The 27,929-nt window shown below is 38.5% G+C and overlaps 1 protein-coding gene across 1 annotated transcript in view; it reads right to left on the reverse strand.

The window, feature by feature from the left end:
• Positions 1 to 117: 117 nt before the first annotated feature.
• Positions 118 to 27,929, reverse strand: part of PCBD2 (pterin-4 alpha-carbinolamine dehydratase 2) — a 56,454-nt gene continuing 28,642 nt past the window's right edge. Inside the window, exons 3-4 of the mRNA XM_084886747.1 lie at positions 1,521 to 1,601; positions 118 to 366 (exon numbers count right to left, since the gene is read on the reverse strand). Of these exons, the coding sequence (XP_084742873.1) occupies positions 271 to 366; positions 1,521 to 1,601 (177 nt within the window). The 3' untranslated portion in view covers positions 118 to 270. The remainder of the gene's footprint in view (positions 367 to 1,520; positions 1,602 to 27,929) is intronic.

The following is a 27,929-nucleotide window of genomic DNA, read 5'->3' on the forward strand; positions in this document are numbered from 1 at the left end:
TTTCTGGTCTTTAAAAATGCCACTTCTCATTTTCAATACTGTACTATTAATACAAATATCTCGGTTGGTTTGCCTTATTATATATGTGATTTAGATATAATGAAAAATACCTCAGGATCAAATTTAAATAATTTTGTATTTAAGCACTGATTTTACAAAATGTGGTATATAGGCGAAATAAATTTTCAGCGTAATTTGTTCATGTAAATCACCCTCAAAGTACATTACACCTAAGAAGTGTATAAGATTTTACAAGCATTTTGAAAGGAATCACGAAGAAGCAGCTGCTTTTTCAATGAACTTGGCCAGTTTCACGTCTCTTTTGGTCAGCTGACCACAGTCATGCGAGGTGAGAGTTATCTGGACCTAAGAAAGAAAGAAGCAGTTTTTAAAACCATGACCTGTGATTCGTGGTATTCTTCTTTCGTGGTTCAGAAATCAATCTATTATGCAATGTTCATATTTAAGAACTGGTCAGAGTAAATCATTTAGAAAACAGGACATTTCCAAAGCCCAGTAAACTCCAGGGGCACAGTCAGCTTCAGGCTGGCCCCAGCAGCTGCCCAAGAATGAAAAGGTTCTCTTATATGAAGGGCAATTCAGTTGCCAGAATCTCAAATTTTGACTCTAGAAAAAAAAAGAAAAAAAAAAAGACTGAGATTTTATTTGAACTCCCATTACTTTAACTATACTCACTATTTTCAGGACATTGAGAAAAACCAAGCTATCAAAGGTAATATCTTTGCAACATTAAAAAAGCCCATTTCCAAATTAGGAAAGTGAGGTGGGGGTGGGATGAAAGAATAGACTCTCGCTTCTTTGTAAATCAATTAGGCAAAAGCAAAGTTATGGGCAAGGAGAGACAACAGTGAAAGAAAAGTTTATCCTGGTTCCTGCATGCTCTGAATTACTCCAATAAATCACAAAAATATGAAATTTTCTCTTTATTCAGAGAAAAAAAAGAACCCTAGATAAAACTAGATAAATTCTAAATGGTATGACCATAGGCAAGGACACTTTTTGAGGGATATTCTTCTCACTGTGCCCCTTTAAAATTAATTGATGAAATCTTTTCAGTCCGCTGTTTGTCTTAAGGTCAGTTCCCACTGCAGAAACAGCATTTAATAAAGTTATTATTTAAAGCACAGTTCTTGAGCAAATTTACCTCAAGATATTTACTTCCAATCTTTTCGATAATATACCTTAAGAGGGTTTAACATTTTATCTGCATGGCTGATATTCAAGTTTAATTCAGGCGCCTAATACGGCCCAACTTTACGGCCCAACTTTCATATTAGTTTCAATAGAAGACAAACATGAAAATAAAGGGCTTAGTCACAGTTCTCTTGAGCAGATCTGAAAATCTGTTACTAAATTGCAATAATACACAGGGGTTCTGAGAAAAAAAAAATAATACTTTCCTAAACACAATGACACTTAGCTGTTCAGGATGACAAGGAAGAAAGAGGTTTCCTAAACTCCATAATTAAGGTGATCCCAAAATAAGGCAATTTCATTACCTTGTTGTAGGCATTGAACCATTCCGGGTGATGATTCATCTTCTCTGCTTGTAGAGCAACTCGGGACATAAAGCCAAAGGCCTGCGTAAGATGAAGTCGAAAGTGATTACTGCACTGCCCTCTGCCCTGGACCTGAGAGAGACCCCAGAGCAATCCAACCAGATAAAGACACGGCTAGGGTCCTTCGGGGAGCCTGGAGGAGCCAGATATGAAAGCGGCTGCTCTCCGCAGAGCTGGGTAACGGTGTGGCAGGACCATGGCCTGCTGCTCGATGGTGAAAACAATCAGGCTCAAATAAACAAAGCAGGAAATTGGTCTCACCCATTGACCTGTCTGGACTGTTTAATTGTCCTCAGGACTAGACTCTCCAAAATAGCTGGGGCATAATTTCCCTTTAACCAGTGCCCTGGACCCCAACCCTTAGGAGCAACTCTGGCAGCACTGCTCTTTGTTTTTAGTGACTGGGCTGCTAACAAGGTATCAACCGTAGGACTAGGGCAGAACGTCTTTTGAGAGTGCCTTAAACCAAAGCACTGACAGAAATGAACTTCCCCATTCCGTTTCTCAGGCACGTCAGGAGGGGATGAAAGACTCTCTGATATCCAGAATAAAACAGAAGTCTGGCTTGCCTGCTGGGGGTCTTTTTGCCGCTGCCCAGCACTGGCGATTCAAGCAGAAAGTGCCCCACCTTTTGACGGAGGGCTGCAGGCCCAGCCACAGGTGGAAGTGTGGACCTGGAGGGCTCTGTCTCATAACCACAGGGAAAGTGCAAACTTAATTTTAAAAAGCAGAAGGCGGCCCGGGCCAGCATGGCTCAGTGGTTGGGCATCAACCTCTGAACCAGAAGGTCACAGTTCAATTCCCAGTCAGAGCACAAACAGAGTTTCTCTCTCTGTTTTCCCTCCTCTCTGAAATGAATTAAAAAAATAATAATAATAACATTTTTTTAAAAAAGCAGTATGCAAACTTGTCCTGAGAGGGGGGAAAACTTTTTATGAGGGTAATTGCAAACAATAGGAGAGTCTGTCTCTATTGTGCCCAGGAGGCAGAAATACTTGGGAAGGCTGTAAGGTAAGGTCACATTCATCACAAAGGTACAGTGGAATTCAGAGCAGTCCCCATTACAGCCATAGAAATAAATGTTTAACTTCATTACCCCATCCACAAAAACCAATCTGATGTTAGCTGCACGGTTTTTGGATCACCAAAAGGTAAAAGAGCATATTTCCAAGTTAAAAGTGTGAAATATGGAAGATGCCATTTTAAATAATTTCATTAACAATAGCCCTATCAAAGAAGTCACTTTATTAGGGATAAATTTCCATTTTGATATTTAAGGTCTAAATGAAGGAAATTCAAGCAAAATCCATTTAACCAAGTATGGAATTATCAGTGGGAAAGCACTATTTCCTCTCTACCGCTTCTCATTGCAACAGTTCCCCCCACCCCATCCATAGTTTCGCTTTCCATGGTTTCAATTACAGCGGTCAACCACGGTCTGAAAATATTAAATGGAAAATTACAGAAATAAACAATTCATAAGTTTTAAATTGTGCACTGTTCTCAGTAGTGTGATGAAATAACACTACTTGAACCATCCCCCTCATCCTGCCCGGGACATGAATCATCCCTTTGTCCAGCATATCCACACTGTATGCCCTAGCCGCTCATTAGTCACTTAGTAGCTGTCTCAGTTATCAGATTAGTCATCAAAGAAAAAAGGAGACCACAGTCACATAACTTTTATTGTAATATACTAGAGACCTGGAGCACGAAATTCATGCCTGGGTAGTGTCCCTAGGCCTGGCTGACGATCAGGGCCAATCTGATCACTAGCACCCACCTTGGCTGGCCTGGTGCCTGTGGACTGGGGAAAGCTACTGCATTGAGCATCTGCCCCCTGTTGGTCAGTGCACATCATAGCAACTGGTTGTTCTACCAGTCATTCTGCTTTCAGTCCATTTGCATATTAGGCTTTTATTATATAGGATGTTGTAACTGTTCTATTTTATTATTAGTTATTGTTGTTAATCTCTTACTGTGACTAATTTTTTAAAATATATTCTATTGATTTTTTTACAGAGAGGAAGGGAGAGAGGGAGAGTTAGAAACATCAATGAGAGAAGAATCATCGATCAGCTTCCTCTTGCACACCCCCTACTGGGGATGTGCCCGCAACCAAGATACATGCCCTTGACCGGAATCGAACCTGGGACCTTTCAGTCCGCAGACCAACACTCTATCCACTGAGCAAAACCGGTTTCGGCACTGTGCCTAATTTATAAATTAAACTTTATCAGTGCCGAGTATGTATAGGAAAACATAGTACTATCTACAGATTTAGGCATCCATAGGGATCCTGGGATGTATTGTCCACAGATAAAGAAGAATACTATAATCTGATTTTCTAGGCTATGTGAGGGGAAGGGACAAGTCAAATGTGAAAGTCAGTTTTATTGTAATTACCCAAACACAGAGTTAACTTGTATTAAATGAAATATGAGAATTCTTACTGTTTGTCTATAATTTCTTATTTTTGTTTAGCTTTAGCTTACAAGATTAACCACGTCTGAGAGACAGTAATATAGTCATTAAGGATATGTGCTTTTGAGCTAGTGAGTTTTGGATTCAAATCCCAACTCTACTAAACTGCCATCAATTTAACTCCAAGCCTTTGTTTTCTCATCAGTAAAATGGGGATAATAAAAAGCTCATGTAATCATTCTAATAAAAAATGAGATAGGGGATATCAATGCACTTGGCACAGCACTAGGCACAGAGTAAGAGGTCAATAATGGCACATACTGCTGCCACTGCTGCTTCCGGCCGAACTTGGCAAAATGGAATGATGGATGACAAGCCTTCCCAAGCCCTGAGAATCTAAGATTTCAGCTGCTGTCTCCCAGAAGAACAGCCCTTTCCCTTGTCCATGTGCCAGGACTAGAGATTGATACACATTTCCCTGACAATAGAGAATATACTGTCGGGTAACACTATAATGAACATTTACTGGGGGAAACAGTTTAATGACAATCAGTGAGATGGACAGTCACTGCCCAACTTCTTAAACCTCTGTAGCCACCGTTTCTTTGAACCATGTTATCCTAAAAGGTCCAAAGTGATACTTAGAATCCCTTACTATTTCCCAAGAGCCAAATGGATCAAATGGATGATTTTAACATGGTCAGAAGTGCTCCTCAAATCTTGGACTACAAGTAAGCATACTAGCAAAACCTATTTCATCACAGATATGACTTAAAACAGAACACCGATATACAATGTAAAAAGGGAGGCCTATCCAAAAAGCCCTCTAACTTTGTATTTTCCTAAGTTTTATATAATTCCCTCAACCATCACCTAATATTTGCATTTAATAAAATATTTTTTAGAACATTTATACAAGATTTACTCCTAATTCCTGCTTAGGAAAAGAACACACAAACTACTCTTGGAATAACGAGGCTATTCCATAGCGCTTCTTCCATATAACAAAACCAAATAATCCCCCAAATAGTTATTTTAAATCCACAAATTAAAAACATCCTGAACAATGCACATTTAAATTAAAGTAAAAGAATTTCTGTAAAAAAAAAAAAAAAAAATGAGTGGATAGGAGAGGAGAAAAAGCAAAACCTCAAAGGGGAATTCTGATGATCTGAAACATAATAAAGAAAGAATATGACTCAAAAGCAAGCTTAGCAGATGGTGAACAGCATCTGTCCCTTTTTTCTAAGATTTTTTACACTCCTAGCTACTTATTACCAGGATGTCAGTTGGAATCTAAAGGCCCTGAACTAGCTACAAGTACTGGCTCTCTAAAACCATTCCATAAAGTTCTAATCACTATGTTATACACCTGAAACTAATATAATACTGTATATCAACTGTAATCAAAAAATGAAAAATTATTTTTTAAAAAGGAAGCTGTAAACAGCCCAAGGCAGAACAGAAATCACTAGCTATCCAATAAGAACTTACAGATCAGGACTGAGAAAATAGGCAAAATAAAGTACAAATCAATAACGGTTTATAAGAATTCAAAAATCGTGAAAACAAGATTTAATATATAGACAATTACAATATTATCAACAAGAGAACCAAAATTCCCAGAAAAATTAGAAATATAAGACAATATATAAGAAATAAAAGATTTAAATCTATAGATGGTAAGAATTCAACCATGTATATATAACTATTAAAGAAGAAAAAAAAATCCTTTGAAGAAAAAAAAAGATCAATTAACCTCTAAGGATAAGAAGAATCTGATGGGGGGGGGGGGGGCGGAAGGGGGGGAACCTGGTGGAAGAGGGAAGAAATGAGGAACCTTTGTAATAATATGAACAATAAAGATTGATTTTTTTTTTTTTTTAAAAAAAAGAAGAATCTGATGGACTTCAACCTTCCACACAGCAACTTCAAAATAGAAGTCAGGTGAGCAATGCTTATCAAAATTGTAGGAAATGAAAATGCAAAAAAAAATTATACCTAGCTAAATTGAAATGTTCAAAATTAATGCAAGACATAAAATTTTTAATACAGTAATTCATGGAATAATTCCCATTCATCCTTGTTGAGGAAACTTTTTTTTTTAAGGGTGAAATATAAGTAACCAAGAGATGAATGAAGAAACCATACCAAAGGCATTGGCAGTGGGCAATAAATTCACTCAGCTCTAGAAATACATTTAAAACAATTGTGGGGGTTATAGTCACAGAATGAAATGCAAGTGTTATAAACTACTAAAAGTGTTGAAGGAAAACAGGGGAAGAAACAGGGAAGGTATATGGAAGTTTTAAAAAATCTTGAAAGTTGAGATCAAATGTTATAGACGTATGTATATTTAAAGGTATAAAATATAAGTATTAAAAATGATATGAACTAAAATTGTCTGGTGAAGGAAAACAAGAAGTATAATTCTGATATTGCTTATTGGGAGACCACTATATAAAGAAATGTTATCTAAATGCCATCTGAAGAAACAGAGGATTAGCCCTAACCGGTTTGGCTCAGTGGATAGAGCATCGGCCTGTGGACAGAAGGGTACTAGGTTTAATTCCGGTCAAGGGCATGTATCTTTGTTGCAGGCACATCCCCAGTAGGAGATGTGCAGGAGGCAGCTGATCAGTGTTTCTCTCTCATCTATGTTTCTAGCTCTCTATCCCTCTCCCTTCCTCTCTGTAAAAAAAAAAAAAACAACAATAAAATATTTTTAAAAAAGAAACAGAGGATTAAATTTGCTATGTAAAATTATTGGTATAATAGTATCCACTAGAAGAACCAAAACAAAAATAAAAACATTCACAATTAAGTAAAGAAAAATACAATTAAAATGAAGTAAAGAAAACACAATTCATATTATGATTTAAATTACAGGAGGAAAAAGTATATTGGTTCTGTCATGTTTTATAAGACCAAACATCTTTCCAATCAATAAACTAAAGAACCTAAATCCAACCAATTAAAAGAAAATTTTGCAATGCATCTCAAAGCAAACCTCAGCCACTGGAAATAAAAGGACACAGGCAAATGTGGAAAAAAAATTTTTTTTAAATCATAAAGGTAATTTATAATTATAAAGTCTATCCACAATGAAAACTGAATAATTGTGAATATCTATACTACAAATGGCATAAAAAATCAATGAGGCAGACACTGGTCGGTATGGTTCAGTTGGTTGGAGCATCTCCTATACACCAAAAGGTGAAGGGTTCAATTCCTGGTCGGGACACATATCCAGGTTACAGGTCCTATCCTTGGTTCAGGCAAGTGCGAGAAGCAATTGATAGATGCTTCTCTCCCTCTCTCCCTTTCTTCCTCTCTCTGAGATCAATAAATAATAAATAAAGTACAGCAGTTCTTTTTCTTTAAAAAATCAACGAGGCAGAAATGACAGGAAATATAGGACAAATAAAAACATGTATAGTTAGATACTTTAATTCACATCTCTTAATCCAAGGCAGATTAAGAAAACAAAAGTAAGACTATTTAAATGTGTTTAAATTTTAAACACATCGTTTAAATGGTAGAACTACAAGTTTACGTGTAAACAGGTTTGCTCTCAATTCCCAGGGCAGAAAAAAGACAAGGTTTAAAATTGTTAGATCTTGAAATTTATTCTTAGAGGTGTAAAAGTTTATTAATTAAAAAAAAAAAATAGGAGACTGAAAAACCTGATGAACAATAATAGCGGTTCATTGTAGTAGAGTCAGCAATATGGGAGGGGAGTGGACTGACTGTTCTCGGGGAAAGGGAGGGAGGAAGAGACTGAACATAAACTGTGCACCTATGGATGAGGACAATGGGGGGGTGGGGAGGGGGCGGAGGGTGGGGTGGGAACCTGGTGGAAGGGGGAAGAAATGAGGAACCTTTTTAATAATATGAACAATAAAGATTGATTTAAATAAATAAATAAATAAATAAATAGATAAATAAATAAATGGTAGAACTAATTGACCTATTTTAAACTCTAAAAATTAAGAATATAGCTTTTATTTATTTTACATCATCTCTCTTTCATCCTTTATTCAGTACTAGAGGCCCAGTACACAAAATTCATGCACTTAGGGAGTCCCTCAACCCGTCCTGCACGCTCTCACAGTCCGAAAGCCCTCAACTGACGACTTAGGCCCGCTCCATGCCTAAACTGTCAGTCAGACATCCTTAGCACTGCTGCGGAGGCAGGAGGGGCTCCCATAACTGCCGCTGCACTCACCAGCTGTGAGCCTGGCTTCTGGCTCAGGGGCGTTGCCCCTGTAGGAGCATAATGACCAGCAGGTGGCAGCTCCCGCATTGAGCATCTGCCCCCTGGTGGTCAGTGCACATAATAATGACCTGTCGTTATGTCGTTTGGTCAATTTGCATATAAGCCTTTTTATTATACAGGACTAAAGGCCTAGTGCACAAAAATTTGTGCACTTGAGTGTGGGGGAGGAGGGTGTCTCAAACCAGCCTGCACCCTCTCACAGCCCGGGACCCCAAAGGATCAGGCCTAAGCTGGCAGTCAGACATCCCTCTGGCAGCCCGGGAGCCCCTGGGGGATGTCCATCTGCCAGCTGGGGAACAGGCCTAAACCGCAGTTGGACATCCTTAGCGCTGTCCAACCATAAAAAAAAAATAAAAAAATAAAAAAAAATCTCAATAAATTCCAAAAAGTAGAAATAGTACTGATAACATTTTCTAATAAAATTTTAAACAGCTCTGGCCAGTGTGGCTCAGTTGGTTAGAGCATCATTCCCTGCGCTAAAAAGTCATAGGTTTAATTCATGGTCAGGACACATACCCAGGTTGCAGGTTTAATCCCCAGTTGGGGCATGTACACGAGGCAACTGATTTGATGCTTCCTTCTCTCTCTCTCTCTCTCTCTCTCTCCACCTCTTTCTCCCTCCCTCTTTACCTCCCTCCCTTCATCTCTCTCTAAAATTAATGAAAAATATATCCTCAGATGAGGATGAACAAACTACAACCCAAAAGTTACAAAAAGTACATGAAAATTATTTTAAATCCTTCTTTTAAAAATCTTGAGTCAAAAAATAAAAAACAAAAATCTTAAGTCAAAGACATTAAAACTAAAATAAAAATTAATGTCATAAGGACTACATATAGGATACATCTAAAACAATAATCAGAGTATTGTTTTAAATACTTAAATACCTTACGCCGGGACCGGTTTGGCTCAGTGGATAGAGCGACGGCCTGCGGACTGAAAGTTCGCGGGTTCGATTCCGGTCAAGGGCATATACCTTGGTTGCGGGCACATCCCCAGTAGGGGGTGTGCAAGAGGCAACTGATGGATGATTCTCTCTCATCAATGTTTCTAACTCTCTATCCCTCTCTCTTCCTCTCTGTGCAAAATCAATAAAATATATTAAAAAATAAATAAATACTTAAATACCTTAATGAACACGATAGAAAAAAAATATATTGCCCCACCAGTATGAGTCAGTGGTTGAATGTCGACCATCAATCAGGAGGTCATTGGTTCAATTCCCAGTCAGAGCACATGCCTGGGTTTCCGGCTCATGTGGGGTAGGCAGGAGGTGGCCGATTGATGATTCTTACTCATCATTGATGTTTCTATCTCTCCCTCCCTCTCCCTTCTTCTCTCTCCAAAATCAATAAAAACGTATTTTAAAATATATATAAATAAATATATTAAGCACCCAATCAAGAAGATAATGGCAACAAAATAAACTTAAGGAGAATAGGAAAGGATATAAGTGTAAAAAAAAAAAGCAAATATAAATAAATTAGAAAAGAGAAAACTAGTAAAACTAAAAAATCAAAATGTTATATCTGAAAAAATTATACAATAGAAAATAGGTTTCTTCATCTAAAACAAAACAAAAACAATGACAGAAAGCACAGGTAAAAAAAAGAGAGAAAATGACAACAGTCAAGTAACTATAGGTAAAATAAATTTTAAAACTTACAAAAAGTTTTTAGGCAAATACAAAGTTAACTCAAATTTTATAACATATGTAAAATAGTTCTCTTAGAAATAAAAATAATCAAAAAAGACCCCAGAAGAGAAAAATATCTAAACAATTAAACAACTATAAAAGAAAAATGTGTTTAAGAGTAATACCAAAAAGTTAGTTCCCAATCATTTCACAGAATAATTCTTTAAAACCTTAAATCAAGTTAACTCTAATACTAAACTGTTCCAGAGCATAGAAAAAGAACATTTCCAAGTTATTTTTATAAACTATCATAACATTGTCTCCAAATTCCCAGAGATAGCATATAATAATGAAAATGTAGATTGATTTCATATTTATTAAAATCTTAATAAGCAAATCCTAGTAAAACACAGAAAGAGCCGAAGCCGGTTTGGCTCAGTGGTAGAGCGTCGGTCTGCGGACTGAAGAGTCCCAGGTTTGGTTCCGGTCAAGGGCATGTACATTGGTTGCAGGCACATCCCCGGTGGGGGGTGTGCAGGAGGCAGCTGGTTGATGATTCTCTCTCATCAGTGTTTCTGGCTATCTATCCCTCTCCCTTCCTCTCTGTGAAAAATCAATAAAATATATTTTTTAAAAAACAAAAAACAGAAAGAACAAAATACCATGTACAAATAGGATTTATTTTGAAATGCAAAGATGACTCAATATTAGGTAATATATTGACATAATTTATCATATTAATAAAAAATTCATATAATGACTTCTGAAGATAATAAATTCAATATTTATTATATATTAAAATTATTTTGTTTTAGAGAGAGAAGGGGGGATGGAGGGAGAGAGAAACATCAATTTGTTGTTTCAGTTAGTTATGCATCATTGGTTGCTTCTTATATGTGCCCTGACCATAGATTGAACACAAACCTTGGTGTTTCAGGACAACACTCTAACCAACCCAGCCAGGCCCTATATTAATATTCTTAATGAAATAAGAATATATGAACCCCTCTTTAAATGATTAGAATATCTATACCAATAAAAGGGTAATATGCAAATTGGTTGGGAAACCCTCACACAATGACCAAACACCAGGCTGCGTGAGGTTACCAGACAAGCGGGGGGGGGGGGGGGGGGGGGGGGCTGCGGGGTAATAAAGGGTGACCAAACGACCAAACAGTAGGCTGTGTGGGGCAACCAGGCTGGCAGGGGGGGTTGTGAGGGGCAACCAGGCTGATGGGGATGGCAGGGGTAATCAGGTCGGCAGTGGGGGGGGGGGGGGAGGGGCGCGGCGCAGTTGGGGGCGATCAGGCCAGCAGTGGAGAGGGGCTACCAGGCTGGGGGGTGGGGGGGCAGTTATAGGTGACCAGGCCAGCAGGGAGGGGCAGTTACAGGCAATCAGGCCAGCAGGCAGAGGCAGTTAGGAGGGATCAGGCTGACAGGCAGGTGAGCAGTTAGGAGCCAGCGGTCCAGGATTGTGAGAGGGATGTCCAACTGCTGGTTTATGCCTGATCCCCAGCAGTAGGACATCCCCCAAGGGGTCCTAGATTGGAAAGGGTGCAGGCTGGACTAAGGGGACCCCCAACCCTTATGCATGAATTTCGTGCACCGGGCCTCTAGTATTCTTAATATCATTCTTAATAAGAAAGCACTAAAAGAATTCCCATTAAAATCAAGAATAAAACAAGTCAAAATAAGTCAACAGCAGTTTTATATAATTAACTAATTAGAAAAAAACTTGGTATAAAACATCCCATCTATAATGGAACCAAAATTTATCTAGGAGTAAACTTAATAAGAAATGTATAAATTCCATATGCAGAAAACTTAAAACCAATACTAAAACAAAGACAAATCTTACAATTTTTTCCCTGTATGGGAATAAAAACCAAACAACAAGCAAATTAAAAGACACACAATAAATTATATCTGCAGTACTTATTTCCTTAACATATAAAGCATGCCTACAAATTAATAAGAAAAAGATCAATCACTCGATTTTTTTTTAATGGACAAAAGACGTAATACACAAAAAGAGAAAAGAATTTTTAAACATAAAAACTGCTAAATTTATGATAAAGGAAGCATAAATTTAAACTACGCTTTATGTCCATTATATCTCAATAAAGCTGAGGGGGAAACTAAGACAAACCTGTTTGGTAAAGATCAAAGATTTCGATAATATTCGGTTGGTGAAGATAGAGAAGAGACACTCTCGTGCATTGTTGGTGACTATAAACTGATAATAATCACTATAGAAGAGAATATGACAATATCTATCAAAGTTGTAAATGCCCATGCCCTTAGGGAAAAAAATGTCCATGCCTTTTGACCAAACAGTTCCACTTCTAGGAATCTGTCTGCAAACATACGAAAACATAAATTACAAGAATGGTCACTGCAGGATAGAGTGTTGGTCTGTGGACTAAAGGGTCCAGATTTGACTCCAGTCAAGGGCATGTCCCAGTTTTGATTCCAGTATAAGGGCATGTACTAAAGGGTCCCAGGTTTGATTCCGGTCAAAGCTGCTGGTCAATGTTTCTCTCTCATCAATGTTTCTAGTTCTCTATCCCTTTCCCTTCCTCTCTGTAAAAAATCAATAAAATATATTAAAAAAAAAAAATCAATGCAGCACAGCTGGTTACAGCCATGGACTTGAGAGAGCCAAATGTCCATCAATAGGGACCTGATTAAATATATTATGGTACATTCATACACTGGAATACTATGCAGCGATTAAGAAGAATGAAGAAATAATTTATCCTCTAGCATTGAAATACCTCCTAGATATATTACTAAATGAAAAAAGTGTAAAAATAGTTTATGAATTATATAAAAATGAAAAAATAAAATATATGCATTAATATCTCTGGAGCTAGTTATAATGTGAATGATGGGGGTATAGAGGAGGGAACCCGGTGACTGAGAAACAGGAACAGAAATAGACTTCTATACGCTTTGGTGCCTTTTAAATTTTGTACCACATACATACATGATCTATGCTTAAAAATTAGTTTGGGGGGAAAATGAAGAAGCCATGCAAATGAAGATCTCACTGTAAAGGCAGCTGAGATCCTATATGTAACCTGGTTCATATTAAAATATTTTGGCTCATGTTAACTTCTTAACATATGCCTACCTGTTTAGGTGGGTTTTTAGTGCCAATTTACAGCATAGTTTGTCTATGAGCCATGTTCTGTTGAGCCACGGCCATTTCAAACAAACATATGGCCAACAAATAACATATAATGGCTGATAATAGTTTCAGTCTTTCCTCTATTGCAAATTACAAACATTTTATGAACAAGTCAATGAATGCATGATGAAGTATGACTTTTTAAGTCACTCTGCCATTTTAAGGAATGTAAGCATTACAATCACAGTAAATTGAGCCAATGAAGTTTGTCATTTGGAAATCTCCAAACCATCAGCAATTAAAAGATTTTTCCATGAACCCCAAATCAAGTATTCTTGGGGAACTTTAATTTTTCTTAAAGTTCCTTTTGTTTCATTTTATTCCATGAAAATATGAAAGACTATCAGATGCACAAAACCAAAATAAAAATCCTGTATCAATCTGTGAAATGTTTAACAGCACCCTGAATTTAAAACGCAGCTTCAGCCAAATAGCATGTATAATTTATTAAAGTTCTAAGACTTTAACTTCTAGCACATATTTACAATACAAATCTTTCATTACTCAGAGCAGATCTCTTTGAAATGTTCTTTAAATCAGCTGCCTTTTATATTTTGATTGTATACTATTTTAATTATGCACTAAAAAAGAACATATCTCCCACTAAGAAAATGAGCACCAGCGACTCCAAAGTAATTTCCACAGTACAATCTCCATTAAGCTTCTAAATACTTCCTTTACTAATTCAATGAATTAGAACTCTATTGTTTACGAATCACCTTTATGTTTGTAGGCCCATAACCCTTCTTTTATAAAACACAATTGCCATGGAAGGAAATGATATTTATGTCTGATTAGAAATGAAAACACTATTACATAAATCAGTTTGGGCATTTCTTCACGTCTTGAAACATGATCGGCAATTTAGTCTAATTGGTGATCAAGGAAACTATCTTGTGATCAATTAAAGTAATTACCAGATTCCGGCAACACAACCTACCTTAATTTCAGCTAGAGTCTGCACTTCTTCAACTTTAATTAAAAATAATGAAAATTATTAAGCAAAATGCATGGCAAGATCATTGCCAAGCACGCACATGTCATAGGACAGGACCTTCCCTGGGTGTTGGTGACGGATCAATCACATAAACAGTGCTTGGTCCACCAAGGAAAGGCCTTCTTTGCCCCAGAATATGATTATGTGTCTCAACATGACTTTTTCATGGAAAACACAGTTAACTGTTCCAGCCACTGCAAATAGAACATCAGATCTTAATTTGTGGGCAACAGAATATTCTCAACTAGCAACATGAGAATTGTGAGGAACAGGCCCAACCAGAGATGCATTTGATCCGTGCTTTTTTTCCTCCAAACTGTTACCCTTATTTTGAACACCACAGTCAATTGCAAAGACTTCAGAGTCAAAGATGTAGGCTCAAATCCTAACTCTGCTATTCACTAACTATGTGACCTCAAAGGGATTCTTAACCTTTTAAATGAGCCTCAGTTTCCTCAGATGTAAAAGGGGACTAATTCATGTAACATTTTACAGTATGCCAGTCATTCTAGTGGGCACTCAGCTAATGCTATTTATTATCATCACTAACACTTTAACATTACACACACACACACACACACACACACACACACACACAGTGTCTTTGACCTGGAGAGGAAGAATTCCTTTGCAAACCTAGTACAAGAACAACTGAAAGGCCAAAAAAAATCACCTTTGGCTGAGAAACCCAAAAACATATTTAAAACTATTTCTCTAAGTAGCTGTCCACATAGCAAGATTTCTGGTGGAACTAGCAATCTGTCAGAGAGCATCTTCGCCAAGCAGGTGACGTTCTCCCTGAGAAGCCAGACTAGAGGCCTCACTTGATGATCTTAACTTAGGCAGTCCCTCCCATATGTGCAGGACAGACACAACCCCACTGACCATGAGCCACTAGTCTACCGGCCTTCTATTCAGTCCACTACAGAATTCAACATTTCTAATAACTCAGGCCAAGAATACCCAACTCTGAATTGAAACTGGCTTCCCTAGGCACTTGAGACAATGTCCACAAGCTCCTGAGAGAGCAGCCTGCTCTACTATGTCCTCAGCTGAATTAGCGCCCCTTCAGCTATTGCTAAGTACACCACCTATGAGAGAGCGCGCTCACCTCTAAACACTACCTTCAAAACCTATACTCACAGACCTGTAATATTTTAGAGCCTTTTTTCAAAAGTTCTTAAGTCAACATTCCTGGAAATTACCCTAAAAAGGCATTTGGGAAAATAAGACAGCACTTTTAACTAATTACACGGAGCACCTTCAAGATATGCTGCTAAATGAAAAGGCAATGTGCAAAAAGTTTTCCTTTGCAGGATTAGGATTTCTAGTTACATTAGTAAATTCCTCCTGAATTCCTAGGCTGGGAAGACTACCCTTGGGGAGAGGTCTACTCTTCTCCAGGCAGCAGTTTAATGCACATAAACACCTCTACACACAACTTTACCTAAGAGCTCTTTGTTTCTGTTCCATTTTAGTGAAAGTTCTCGAGATAGATTTCACACAGCTGATGCGTGACAAAAAGACATTCTGGCCAAGATGGTCACAAGGTGAGAATATATTTTCCCTGAAAAGATACTACTCATTTCCAAATTCCTCTGCCCATATCATCATCAGCTACTATGTATGAGCAGACCAACAGCTCAGTCTGATTAGCTCCTTCTAGAATTTCTCACAATCCAGTTTTGTTCTCTTGATCAGCACAGTTCCCAGTTTTCTATCCATGCTTTCCCCTAAAACAGACTAAAACACTGGTTTCAAAATCACATTAAGATAAACCATTTACCCAGAGTTCCCTAACATCTAAATAACTCCCTAGGCCTCGCTGTTCATTAGGGCTATTCATCCGTGCCAATCAGTTGCTTCAGAAAAGTCCCGCTGGAGGTTTTCATTCCCGATCAGTTGATAATCCATATTAGTTGCCTTTCTGGAGTCTGATGAGGAGAAACAAAGTTCTCTGCTTTGTTTTAGCAACCTTTTATGAATTACACTTTACACTGCTTGGTTTTACCATTATAAGATTTCATGTTATATACTGGTAGAAAAAAAAATATCTTTAGGTTTCAACTTCATGTATCCAAACCATTAAGATATGTGGAGTATATGGACAAATACATTTTTAAAAACTGATATGCAAAATGGCCATCTACTCCTTACTTTTTCTTCTTTATACTCAACTGGCTCCTTTTAAGAGATGCAACTACTACTTACACTATATAACTCCAGTTTATATCTGATATGAAACTGTCTTGCCTTATTATCATAATAAAAATATCTATATGCACCTAATTTTAAAATGAGAAAGAAAAGGCAAAAAGGCTTCTATTCAAATTGGGACACATTAAATTAAACTGAAAGTCAAACCCCAGCAAGAATAACCAAAAGGGTAGAGGAAGAGAATGAAGGCTCGGGGCAGAAACGAGGGTTCAGGGGAACTGGGGGGCACTCAAAAATATTTTAAAGAAACAGCCAATACCTAATTTGGCTCGAAGGTAGAGTAAATACACCTTTTATAAGCAGTATACATTTTTAAAAAGAGTCTCATCCTTCTGTACAAAATATATGATGGTATAAAAAGGCCTGCACAACATCAACAAATTCATACTTATCCTTTCTTTTACTTATTTTAAAAATGAAATCAATTCTACTTTTAAAGAGTTTTTAAGTACAGTTTTGGCAACACTGCTGATATTTCCTGTAAGAAAATACATCACTCAAATATTTGAGCCGATCAGACATCGTGGTGTTTCCACAGAGGACCTCCAGTGATGGCTGCAATGCGTCTCTAGGAGAAAACAGCCTGCCAGACCCACTTCTCAGAAAACAGTGCCAATCCAGAAGAAGCCTGGTGAGGAAAGAGACCATCTCATGGGCATCTGTATTTATTTGTTTCAAAGTGCACATCCAGGTTGTGAACTTGGAAGGGCCCCTGAACCTGTCAGTCTTCAGACACTGAGCTGAAGCAAACCACAATATATTCAGAATTTGTCCCCAACTTGCTATGATGAGGCTTAAGGAAAGATCTATTACCACCCTTATAGACTGAAACAAGGTACTTTTTTTGGTTTTGTGTTTTAAACATTATTACTAAAGAAAAAAGAAAACTCAGGGCTGGAGGCTTTTAGAATAAAATAAGCTTAGCGTTTACCCTGTCTGGTATCAAAAGACTCACAAAGTCTAGTGGGTGGCATCTTCACCCACCAGAAAAAATTCTCCTTCATCTCTGTCCCATTCTATGGCCTTGAGCAAATCCTAAACCTCTCTCATCACTCCTAGTCTCTGGAAATTGGAGGCTCTTAACTTCATTTTATGAGAAGGTCTCATAAGAACATGCAGAGTGCTCTGTACAGAAAACATGCTACTGTGGAACAGTCAGTGTTCCAATATGCCTGAATCTTACACAAAGTCATTTTATGCCATTGTTTTAATCTAGAAATTTTACTCCGTGTGACAAAATAAACTTAGTTGCATCCTGATACAAATGAGTCTCTGTTAAAAATTCACAAATAAGGCCAATAACCCAGAAAATCATAATGACTAAAGGAAACATTTAAAAGAATAAATGCTTACTTAATTCTTTTTGCAATAGTCCAATATAAATTACCTTATCTTGAGCTGTTGATCAGGTGGGGTATTGGGGGTTTGGGTGGGGTATATTTTAATAATTTACAAAATCCTGAAAGAAAAACAAATGGTTTTCCTGAATGACTATAAATGGGATCATTTGTTTTTCTTCTCCTTGGAGAAGGCTCCCATTCAGATCCCCCCACAGAGCAGTCGCCTTCTCTGTGCAGGTGAGGCTGACGGGCAGGCAGCACACAGCAAGCTCCAGCTCCACACCACGACCTGCACAGCTCGGTCATGATCTCATCAGAGGAGAACACGCACAACTGGCTCTGATACACTGGGACAAAGAAAGAACATAGGTACTGATGCAGTGGGAGTGCGACGCCATTTGATGCAGCTACTAAAGAGAAAGTCTTCCCCTTTGCTTTTAAAGTTTATTATTTCATACCTTATGCAAATCATACTTTATCTATTAGGCAATAATATTTGAGAAATACTCCAGTCAAATTAAAGGCTTCAATAGCCTTGCCAAAAGCACTGTGATTTTCCTATAAAAAAATTATTCCAATTTGTTGATCTTACATAGGATGAAACATACTGTAACAATCTTCGTAATTTATGTCCTGTTGGGACACAATGATTTAAAGTAACATAATACAGAGCCGCATCACGGCTAATCTAAACCACCTGACCAGATAAACACCAGCTTCCCTTCTCTCTTCAGCAAGGGCATTTCTGTTTATTGTCATATCGTTTCCTCATTCTAGGAACATGCAGAATAAATGCAGCCAACCTGCATTTCAGTGGGAGGCTGAGCTGGCCTTTCCCATGTCAGGAGGTTTGTGTGCACACAGGTACCAGTACAATGTCAAGGGCTTACAAGACAGAAAACAATCCAAGAATTCCACCCTCAAAATCATTTACAATGAAGCAAATATGGATTCATCCAGTACAATCTGGACCAGGTGTGGTGTTATAAACCACAATCTTTTGGAGATATTTTAAAATGTCACTGAAATGGTAATTCTTTAAAACAAATTATGGGGCTTACTATGAGCCAAATTTTTATAAATGCTTCAATCATGTCTCTTGCCGTGGTCACAGGCACTCATGATCTGATTAACCAAGCTGAAATGCCCAAATTAACCAACGTCTTTGGGGGAAAGGAATTCTGGTAGAAGAGAAAGACAAAGAGTCCATATGGCACTGACATGGCCATTTCTGGGACACAACTGCAGAGGCACATTTCAAACTGCGAGGTTTCTCCAGGGTCCAAATCCCTTCTCCCTCCTCATCTATGCAAACCTTACTGGCCAAGGAGGTTTTAGGGAGACTTAAGGGAAGGGTTTAAAGTTTCAATTGTGAAAGAAAAAGTGCAGAAACACATGTGCATTCAGCAGATAACAATTCACTGAAAATATTCTAAATCACAACAAAATGCCTGTCTGACCAAATTTCTATAAACTTGGATGGGCAAGAGGAAAACAAACAATTGTTTAAGGGTGGTTTCAAATACTGTCTGCTATTACGGAGAATTTTCAAAGCTCTTCATGCTCCATTGGAAACCGCTCTGCTTCACCAAGTTCTTCTGGTCAGTCCTGCCAAAGAAATGGTCTGATACACTTTATTACAAGTTTATCGATTTGCTTACCCAGACAAATATATGCAATTATCTTTGCCCATAAAGACCAGCGTGAAACGGGATTCCTCCACGGAAAGCAATGAGATTACTCAATTACACAATGGAAAGAGGCGGGACTAGGCATTTGCATCCCACCTCCAGCTCCACTGAGGTCCCCACTGCAACATCCTAACGCAAGGCTACTAGCCTCAGAATGTGCAGACTCTAAGCCAACTTGACCAGCACCGTTTTCAGTCTCACAGGTATCTATCAGTTCAGGAAGGGAGACAGCAAGTATTACGTTTCTGTCACAACGTGGAGCCTTTTCATTTGGAAAATTAAAGGGGAAAATATCATTTTGAAATATTTTTTTCAGACAACTGACATTCAATAACTTGGGTTTTAACATAACACTAGACAACTGTAAAATTTTGGGTTCTAGATTACAAATTTGTAGTATTACTGGTGACATTTCAAGTTAGTGCTATCAACAATGAATTTTGGGCCCTAGCCAGTTTGGCTCAGTGGCTAAAGCGTCAGCCTGAGGACTGAAGGGTTGAAGGGTTCCCAGTCCGATTCCCAGTCAGGGTTTCAATTCTGGTCAAGGGCACATCCCTGGGTTTTGGGCTTGATCCCCAGTAGGGGGTATGCAGGAGGCAGCCAATCAATGATTCTTTCTCATCATTGATGTTTCTATCTTTCTCTCCCTCCCCCTTCCTCTCTGAAATCAATTAAATATGTATTTTTAAAAAACAATGAATTTTGGTAAAAAGTGTATAAAAGGATCTTTTTTGCCCTAAAGCACCTACAATCTGGACTGAGGCCCTACTGTTTCCATGATCTTTGTACTTTATATGTATCTTCCCAGATTTCTACAACCACTTCAAAATCAACTCGTTACTCTGAACTCACAAGGCCTTAGGTCACCTTGAGTTACACTGGCCTCATGCATGGGTAAGGATTCTCTGATGACAATGAGCCTTGTCATCACTGGGTTACAATGTGACTGCCCCAAATCTCTGACCTTCTCATAATCCTGAACCTTCATTTTTTATTAATCTGTATACCAGAGGGTTATCCCACAATCCATTTTTGGATCTATACCTTAAGGAAACTCTCACTCCTCTACTCAAGGAGACTCAAGGATGGTTGTTATAGAACTGATGTAATAATGAACATCTTAAAGAATCTAAATGTCCATCAACAGGGCAATGGCTAAACTGTGGTTAACAATCCATGGTCTACACCCAGACCTTGAGCAAGTTACATGACTTGGCCCAGCTGAGATTCCCATCAGGTACAAGGAGATGATGTGTAGCAATAGCACAGCACAGTGCCCTTACATACACAGTAACGTACAAGAAAAGACAATATTTTTTTAAAATATATTTTATTGATTTTTTACAGAGAGGAAGAGAGAGGGATAGAGAGCTAGAAACATCCATGAGAGAGAATCATCGATCAGCTGCCTCTTGCACACCCCCAACTGGGGATGTGCCCGCAACCAAGGTATATGCCCTTGACCGGAATCTAACCCGGGACCTTTCAGTCCGCAGGCCAACGCTCCATCCACTGAGCCAAACCAGTTTCGGCAAGAAAAGACAATATTAGCCAATAACAGTTGCAGTAGGATCTAGTAGGCACAAGGAAGAGGCTATCTCTGACTATTTCAGCCTCAACCATTAATTATTCTATCATTTACATGGAGACACCTGAATAGACTCTTTTCTGATCAAGTAGCACCTTCTAAACATAATTGATTCTTGATAACTATGGATCATAGTGTATCTCAAGGCCTGAGATACCAGAGATTCTCACTGTTCAGTTCTGTGGACAAAGGAGCAAAGGGAAACATGATGGCCATTTGTAAAATCACAAGCCCAGGGCAGGCACTCGTACCACCCCCTGAGCAGGTTGATTGTGCCTGTTTTACAGAGGAGAGAACTGAGGCTCTGGCAGGTAAGTCACATGCCCAGAGTCACACACTTCATAAAAAGTGAGGCTGGCATTCGAATACAACTATGTCCAACTCAACAGTCCCCATGTGTGAATTCAGGACAAATCCCTGATGTCAGAATATACTTTTTTCTATTTACTTACCTAAATGTTAAGTATAGCAAAAGTAAGTTTCCTGTCGTTTTAATTTCAAAAGTTTGATTGCAAGAAAAAAATAAAATATTACAGAGGTTTAGAAAAAACTATTACATATCTTGTTTTTATTTTTTCCCCGTGCCCTTTTTCCATTGTCATGATAACATTTATTTATTTATTGTGTATCCTGAACCTTTCTTATAACATGAAAACATCCTCCTCATTTTCCATGAGGCTCCTGTCTTCTTTATTTTTAGAGGCTTCACAATCTCACACAGAATGGGTACCGCTCTTTTCTTTTAGAAATTATTTCATGTAAATAGTTTAATCACATAGAAGAGATGACATGTATACCAAACATATCTTTTTAAAATTTTCCCATGACATTTTAATAAAATATTTTCTTTATCTTAATTGCTGAAAATATTACATATGTCCCTTTTTCCCCATTGACTCCTTCCACCCTGCACCTTCCTTCCTTCAGAAGCATGGAACAGACTGACAAAGCTTAGATGGAAGGAGGGAGGGGGTAGGAAGAGATTAACAAAGAACTTATATGCATATTTGCATAACCCATGGATCCAAATATATCTTTTTAAACCAGGCCTTCTAAACAACCATTCTTTGAATTCTCTGCCAATACACATTGCAGAGTTTCAGGGGCAAAATTAGAAGAACAACAGTATAATTGGGGGGGTTATGGAATAAATGATAAAACTTTTTTAAATTCTTTTTTAAATGCCCAGTGAAAACATTAGACAACATGATAAAATCCTCTTTAACTCAGTACCTATTAAAGCAACCAATTCATTTAGGTATTAACAATCTGCTGTGACAAAACCATAACAATTAACCTACTAGAACCTCCACCCACCAAACTTGAAACAATAGGGACACTGTCATAAAATTATTCCATGTGCAGGCAGCGTGCCTTGTGGAAAGATCCCCAGAGTAGACTTCTCTGAGACCCAAGTTCTTATCCTCCAATATTTCTCCCTCATGCCACCCAACTGTCACACTCACCTCCTCTATTTGCCCGGGAGAGGGCCAATGAAGGACTATGAGAACATGGCAAGGAGCCAGAGTGAGCTACCTCGTTCACTGCTGGTGGGAACATAAATCAATACAGCCACTGTACTAAACAGCACAGAGCTACCTCACAAAATTAAAAATAGAAATACTACATAACCTAGCAATCCCTCTTCTAGATATCTACCTGAAAAATTTGAAAACATTTATTCATAAAGATATATGTTCACTGCAGCATTATTCACAGTGGCCAAAATATGACAACAACCAAAGTGTTGATAGATAAGATGATTGCATAAAGAAAATGGAATCTTACTCAGCCAGTAAAAAAAAATATCCTATTTTTGACAACATGGATGAATCTTGATATGTTAAATAAAATGAGTCATATAGAAAAAGATAAGAACCATATGATTTCACTCATATGTGGGATATAAAACAGAAATTGACAAATTAAAACTCATAGACATGTCCTTACCAATGTTTCTCAGTGGCGAGATCATTGGCCTGAGAACCAAAGAGTTGTGGGTTCCATTCTGGGTCAAGGGCATGTACCTGAGTTGCCAGGTTGACCCCTGGTTCTAGTCAGGGCACGTGCAGGAGGTAACCAATCAATATATCTCTCTCACATTGATCTCTCTTTCTCTCCACCCCACTTCTTCCCTCACTCCCCAATCTTCTCTCATTCTAGTCTCTAAAAATCAATGGAAAAATATTCTCAAGTGAGAATTAACTAACAATAACAAACACACACACACACACAAAAAAAAAAAAAAAAAAAAAAAAAAAAAAAATCTCATAGACACAAGAGTATGGTGGTTACCAGAGAAAAAGAGGAGTGGAGGAAGTAGAAGAGGATATAGGGGGTCAATGGTGACTGGAAAGGGATTTAACTTTGGGTAATGAACACACAATGTAATATACAGATGATTCATTATAGAATTATACACTTGAAACCTATATAATCTTATTAATCAGTGTCACCCCAATACATTTAATAATTTAAAAGCAAAAACAACAACTTCATGCACAGCTGGTGTGGCTGAGTGGTTGAGCATCGACCTATGAACCAGGAGGTCATGATTCATTTCCCAGTCAGGGCACATGCCTGAATTACGGGCTTGATCCCCAGTGTGGGACATGTAGGAGGCAATGATTCTCTCTCATCATCAATGTTTCTATCTCTCTCTCCCTCTCCCTTCCTCTTTGAAATCAATAAAAATATATTTAAAAAAATAAAATAAAGTAAAATAAACCATAAAGTTTCAAAAGGCAAAATTTGAATTCGCACTCACCAAGCACTACCCTGAATCCACATGAATGATGTGTAGGCGTACTCTGCTACAGCCTCCTGACATTTCACAGATCCTCCAACTCTCTCCAGCACTCATTTGAGTATTGTTCACCTCACGTCTTGTTCATAGGCCATCTATAGATATAAAAGCCTAAGTGTCCGGTCAACTGGTCACTATGATGCAATGACCACCAGGAGGAAGGCGCTCAATGCAGGAGCTGCCTCCTCGTGGTCAGCGCGCTCCCACAGCAGGAATGCTGCTCAGCTGACCAACGGGTGCCAGGCACAGGGCTCACGGCTGGCCACCACAGCCCGACACCACAGTGGAACAGCAGCGAGCCTACCTGTCGTGGCGGCAGGTGCAGTGGGACCGGGATGAGCAGGAGCAGCAGGCAGAAGCAGCAGGCGGTTTGGCCTGATCCCCACAGGATATGCCAAGGGGCCTCTAGTTTTATATAAGGAACTTCAGCATCCACCAACTTAGTACCCAGTAGGGGTCCTGAAAGCAATCCCCTACAATACCAAGGGACAACTGTACCTTGAAGTGATCTTCACTTTAATTTCGCCAAATTGTGATACTGGTGGAGTTTCATAATGAGGCCAAAGTCCCCATTACCCGTTAGCCTGCCTAATCTCTTCCTCAAGTACTCATTGCAAACCTGGGGCCATGCCTCCCTGGGTGTCTGAGATGCATTCTTCATTGCAACCTTGAGAATTATGACCAGTTTCAAATCTAAAAACAAAAAATAAGCCGAGCTGTGAATACAGAGAGTGGCGTGAGGTCAGAAGTAAATTGGGGGTGGCTCTGAAAGCATGGTCTAGACAACTGTGGCCAACCAGTGGTCTGCGGACCACAGGCGGTCCATGAGGTCCGAAGGGTTGGCGATCGCTGGTTTAAGGAAACCTTTGGAGCAGTGTCACTAACTGGTGGTCCGCAGACCACTAATGGTCTGTGAGGTCCAAAAGGTTGGTGACTGCTGTCTAGACAGCCATGCTTCCTGAGACCAACAGGGCTGGGAATGACAGGGGCTGCAGCAGTTACCTGACCCAAATCCCCTGGCTCAGAAAAATCCCCTGGCTTACAATTTTTAGTCTTAATTTTCTGTACAAAAGGGTGTTCTGCCTTGACATTAAATCTTTCTGGGCCCATGCAGAATGTTACAGAAAAATGTCCAAATAGTCCTGTGATACTGAAAGACCGAGAAGGGAGAGTGTATTTGATGTACAGGCCTAGGGCTCCTACCCAGCATAGTTAATCTTCTTTCAGCCTTGGCTTCCTCAGTGATAGCAGGGTTCCTCCCACTGTGTGACTTGATGACCAGCACCAAGAGGTAAGTGCTGTATTCCCTGGTGATTAAAAAAGAAGATTATTCTCATAGGACAAACTGGGGTCGCCCTTAGCCAGCAACCAGACGGTTTAAAAAGTGAGGGTTTTATTTTCTTGGTAGTTAGGGAAGAATCTAGAGCTCTGTCTGGCATCAATGACCTATTTAGGACCTCAGAAGTGTTTTTACAAGCTCAGTAAAACTTTAAGGTAGTTAAGTGTCCGATTTATCTTCCAGTTTCACATATTGTTAAGAGCAGACCCCAAGTCACAAATGTCAGTCTCAGCCTTTCGGAAAGCACCTTTGAACCTTCATATGCGTTTCATCTGTTGCCTTCCTTAGTCACACTGACGGTTTTAGGCCTGGAGACTGTGTCCACACATGGGGGGTGCTGCACAGGATTTTAGTGGTCTCTGATTTTTTGCACAGACTGGTGCATTCTGAGTCACTCTTTCTCCTGGCTGCCTCAGATTTCGGTAAAACTTGCTTCAACAATGATGGAGGTTTCTATGACCCAGGAGATGTCCTATACATAACACATGAGCATAACAGGCTACGAGTACAAAGTTCTAAAAATTTCAAAAGCTAAAAAAAACAACAAAAACAATAAAACCTGAATATAAGAAAATCAACAACTACATTAACACAAACTTGTAATAAAGATACAAATTCTGTCCAGCCACCTTCTGTGCATGTACCACTTTCTAACAAGGCAGGTTAGTACTGCATAATGACAGCTGAAAGAAACTCACATATTCCCATTTTCAGAAAGTTTCAGGTTGGTGTTTTCTCTCAAAATTCAATATTATTCTGCCGAAACCGGTTTGGCTCAGTGGTAGAGCGTCGGTCTGCAGACTGAAGGGTCCCAGGTTTGATTCCGGTCAAGGGCATGTACATGGGTTGCGGGCACATCCCCGGTAGGGGTTGTGCAGGAGGCAGCTGGTCGATGTTTCTCTCTCATCGACATTTCTAGCTCTCTATCCTTCTCTGCTCCTCTCTGTAAAAAATCAATAAAAAATTTTTTTTTTTAAAAATTCAATATTATTCAGTATTTTCTTTAAATACATTTCCTTTAAATGGTAAATATGGTTAGGTATATTTCAAATATAATATTTTTAAAGGCTAAAAAGTTACAGTAATGAATTTAATTATTTTTAAATCTGCTCACAAATTTGACAATAGAGAAAATGAAGGTTAAATTAATATAGACATTATTTCTATTATTCATTTAAGGAAAGCCTTTGGATTTTAGAAGTATAGGTAAGCCCTACTTTATTAAAAAGCTTAAAAATTATAGCTAAATAGCCCTGGCCAGTTTGGCTCAGTGGATAGAGCATTGGCCTGAGGACTGAAGGGTCCCAGGTTCGATTCCGGTGTGGGGCACATGCCTGCATTGCCAGCTCGAATCCCAAAAGGGTTTGCAGGATTCAGCCAATCCATGATTCTCTCTCATCATTGATGTTTCTATCTCTCTCTCCCTCTCCCTTCTTCTCTGAAATCAATGGGGATATATATATTTTTAATTATAGCTAAGTAAGTAATTTTTTTTGGTGTGGCATCTTTCTTTTGCCACTTGAAATTCTGTGAGTTAGCAAAATGACTTTGATTACTTCAAAATAAATAGGAAATTATTTGGATTTTACTGTAATTTTAATAAGGGTAATAAATTTCTTTAATAGCATTCTAAATATATATATATATATATATATATATATATATATATAAAATTAAAATTTCTATATTTAATGTTTGAATTTCAGATAGCATTCAAGCATTCCTAACTTCACAACTTCCTAACTGTATTCCTTCCTTCCTCCCCCCATAGCACTACCTCAGCACCAGCCTCCCAGCCTCTACTCTCACACAAAATTAAGCCAAAGGCTAATCTCTATTTTGTCATACTCTAATCCTGTGCTCCCAAAGTATCCCCCAACACCCAGCACAACCATGTCAACAGTTCTTCTTCTCCAAAGTCACAAAAGTGTGATGGCACTCGACAGATAGTGAAAATCAGTTATAAAACTAAAAAATCCCACTGATCCCCACACCATATTATAGACAAAATGGTTAGTCAGCCACAAAGCTATTTCAGCATATTTCTGCTGCCATTCCTCAGTGAGAAAATGACTTTTAAAAGTTACACAAGGAACTATGAAAGCGAGGCTAATAAAGCTGCAGCTGGTCTCAGTTCTGGCACCCAAAGTCAATGGCAATAGGGATGGATCCTGAGACGTGCATTATGATAAATACTGAAAAACAGCAACATTGTAGGCATGGAGACTACAGGAACTACAGACCAAAAACCAAACCTCGACCCCCATACTCACAAAGCTAAAACGTTCCCTCGTGTGAAAAGCAGAACCACCACTAACAATTTCTGAAAATAATATTTGAGTCTTGGCTCAACTGGATCATTTTGTTCTGCACTGAAAACCATTCCATTCAAATTCCCAAAATCTACGAGCAGATTCGTACTACTTTTGAGACATAGTTTCCTTCCAAACCTAATGAAATGAAAGGCAGAAACCAGCCAAAGAAAAATATTAAATAACATATATAAAATGGTTTACCGTTTTATGAAAAACAAATGAAGAATTAAACTCACATCACACTGATAAACTGAGAGGCTGCCAGTGGCTTTCAGGGCAGATGTAACATTTTAACAAATGTGATTGTTTGTGAACAAAATAATTCTGATCAAAAACTTAATTGCAGCCAAAGTGAGCCCTGGGCTGTGTCAGCATAATCCATCCTGACAGGAAGCAGTGAGTGGAGATTCCTACTGTGAAAGGAGCACATGTGAAAGGTCAGCTTTGGCTAGAACTTCAAAACCGTTAACGTGTAAAACAGTGTGCATTAGAGCCGGAACGGCTAACCACTGGATTAGCGGATG

Source organism: Pipistrellus hanaki, assembly GCF_964339955.1.
Source record: "Pipistrellus hanaki genome assembly, chromosome: 5".
Lineage (NCBI taxonomy): Eukaryota > Metazoa > Chordata > Mammalia > Chiroptera > Vespertilionidae > Pipistrellus > Pipistrellus hanaki.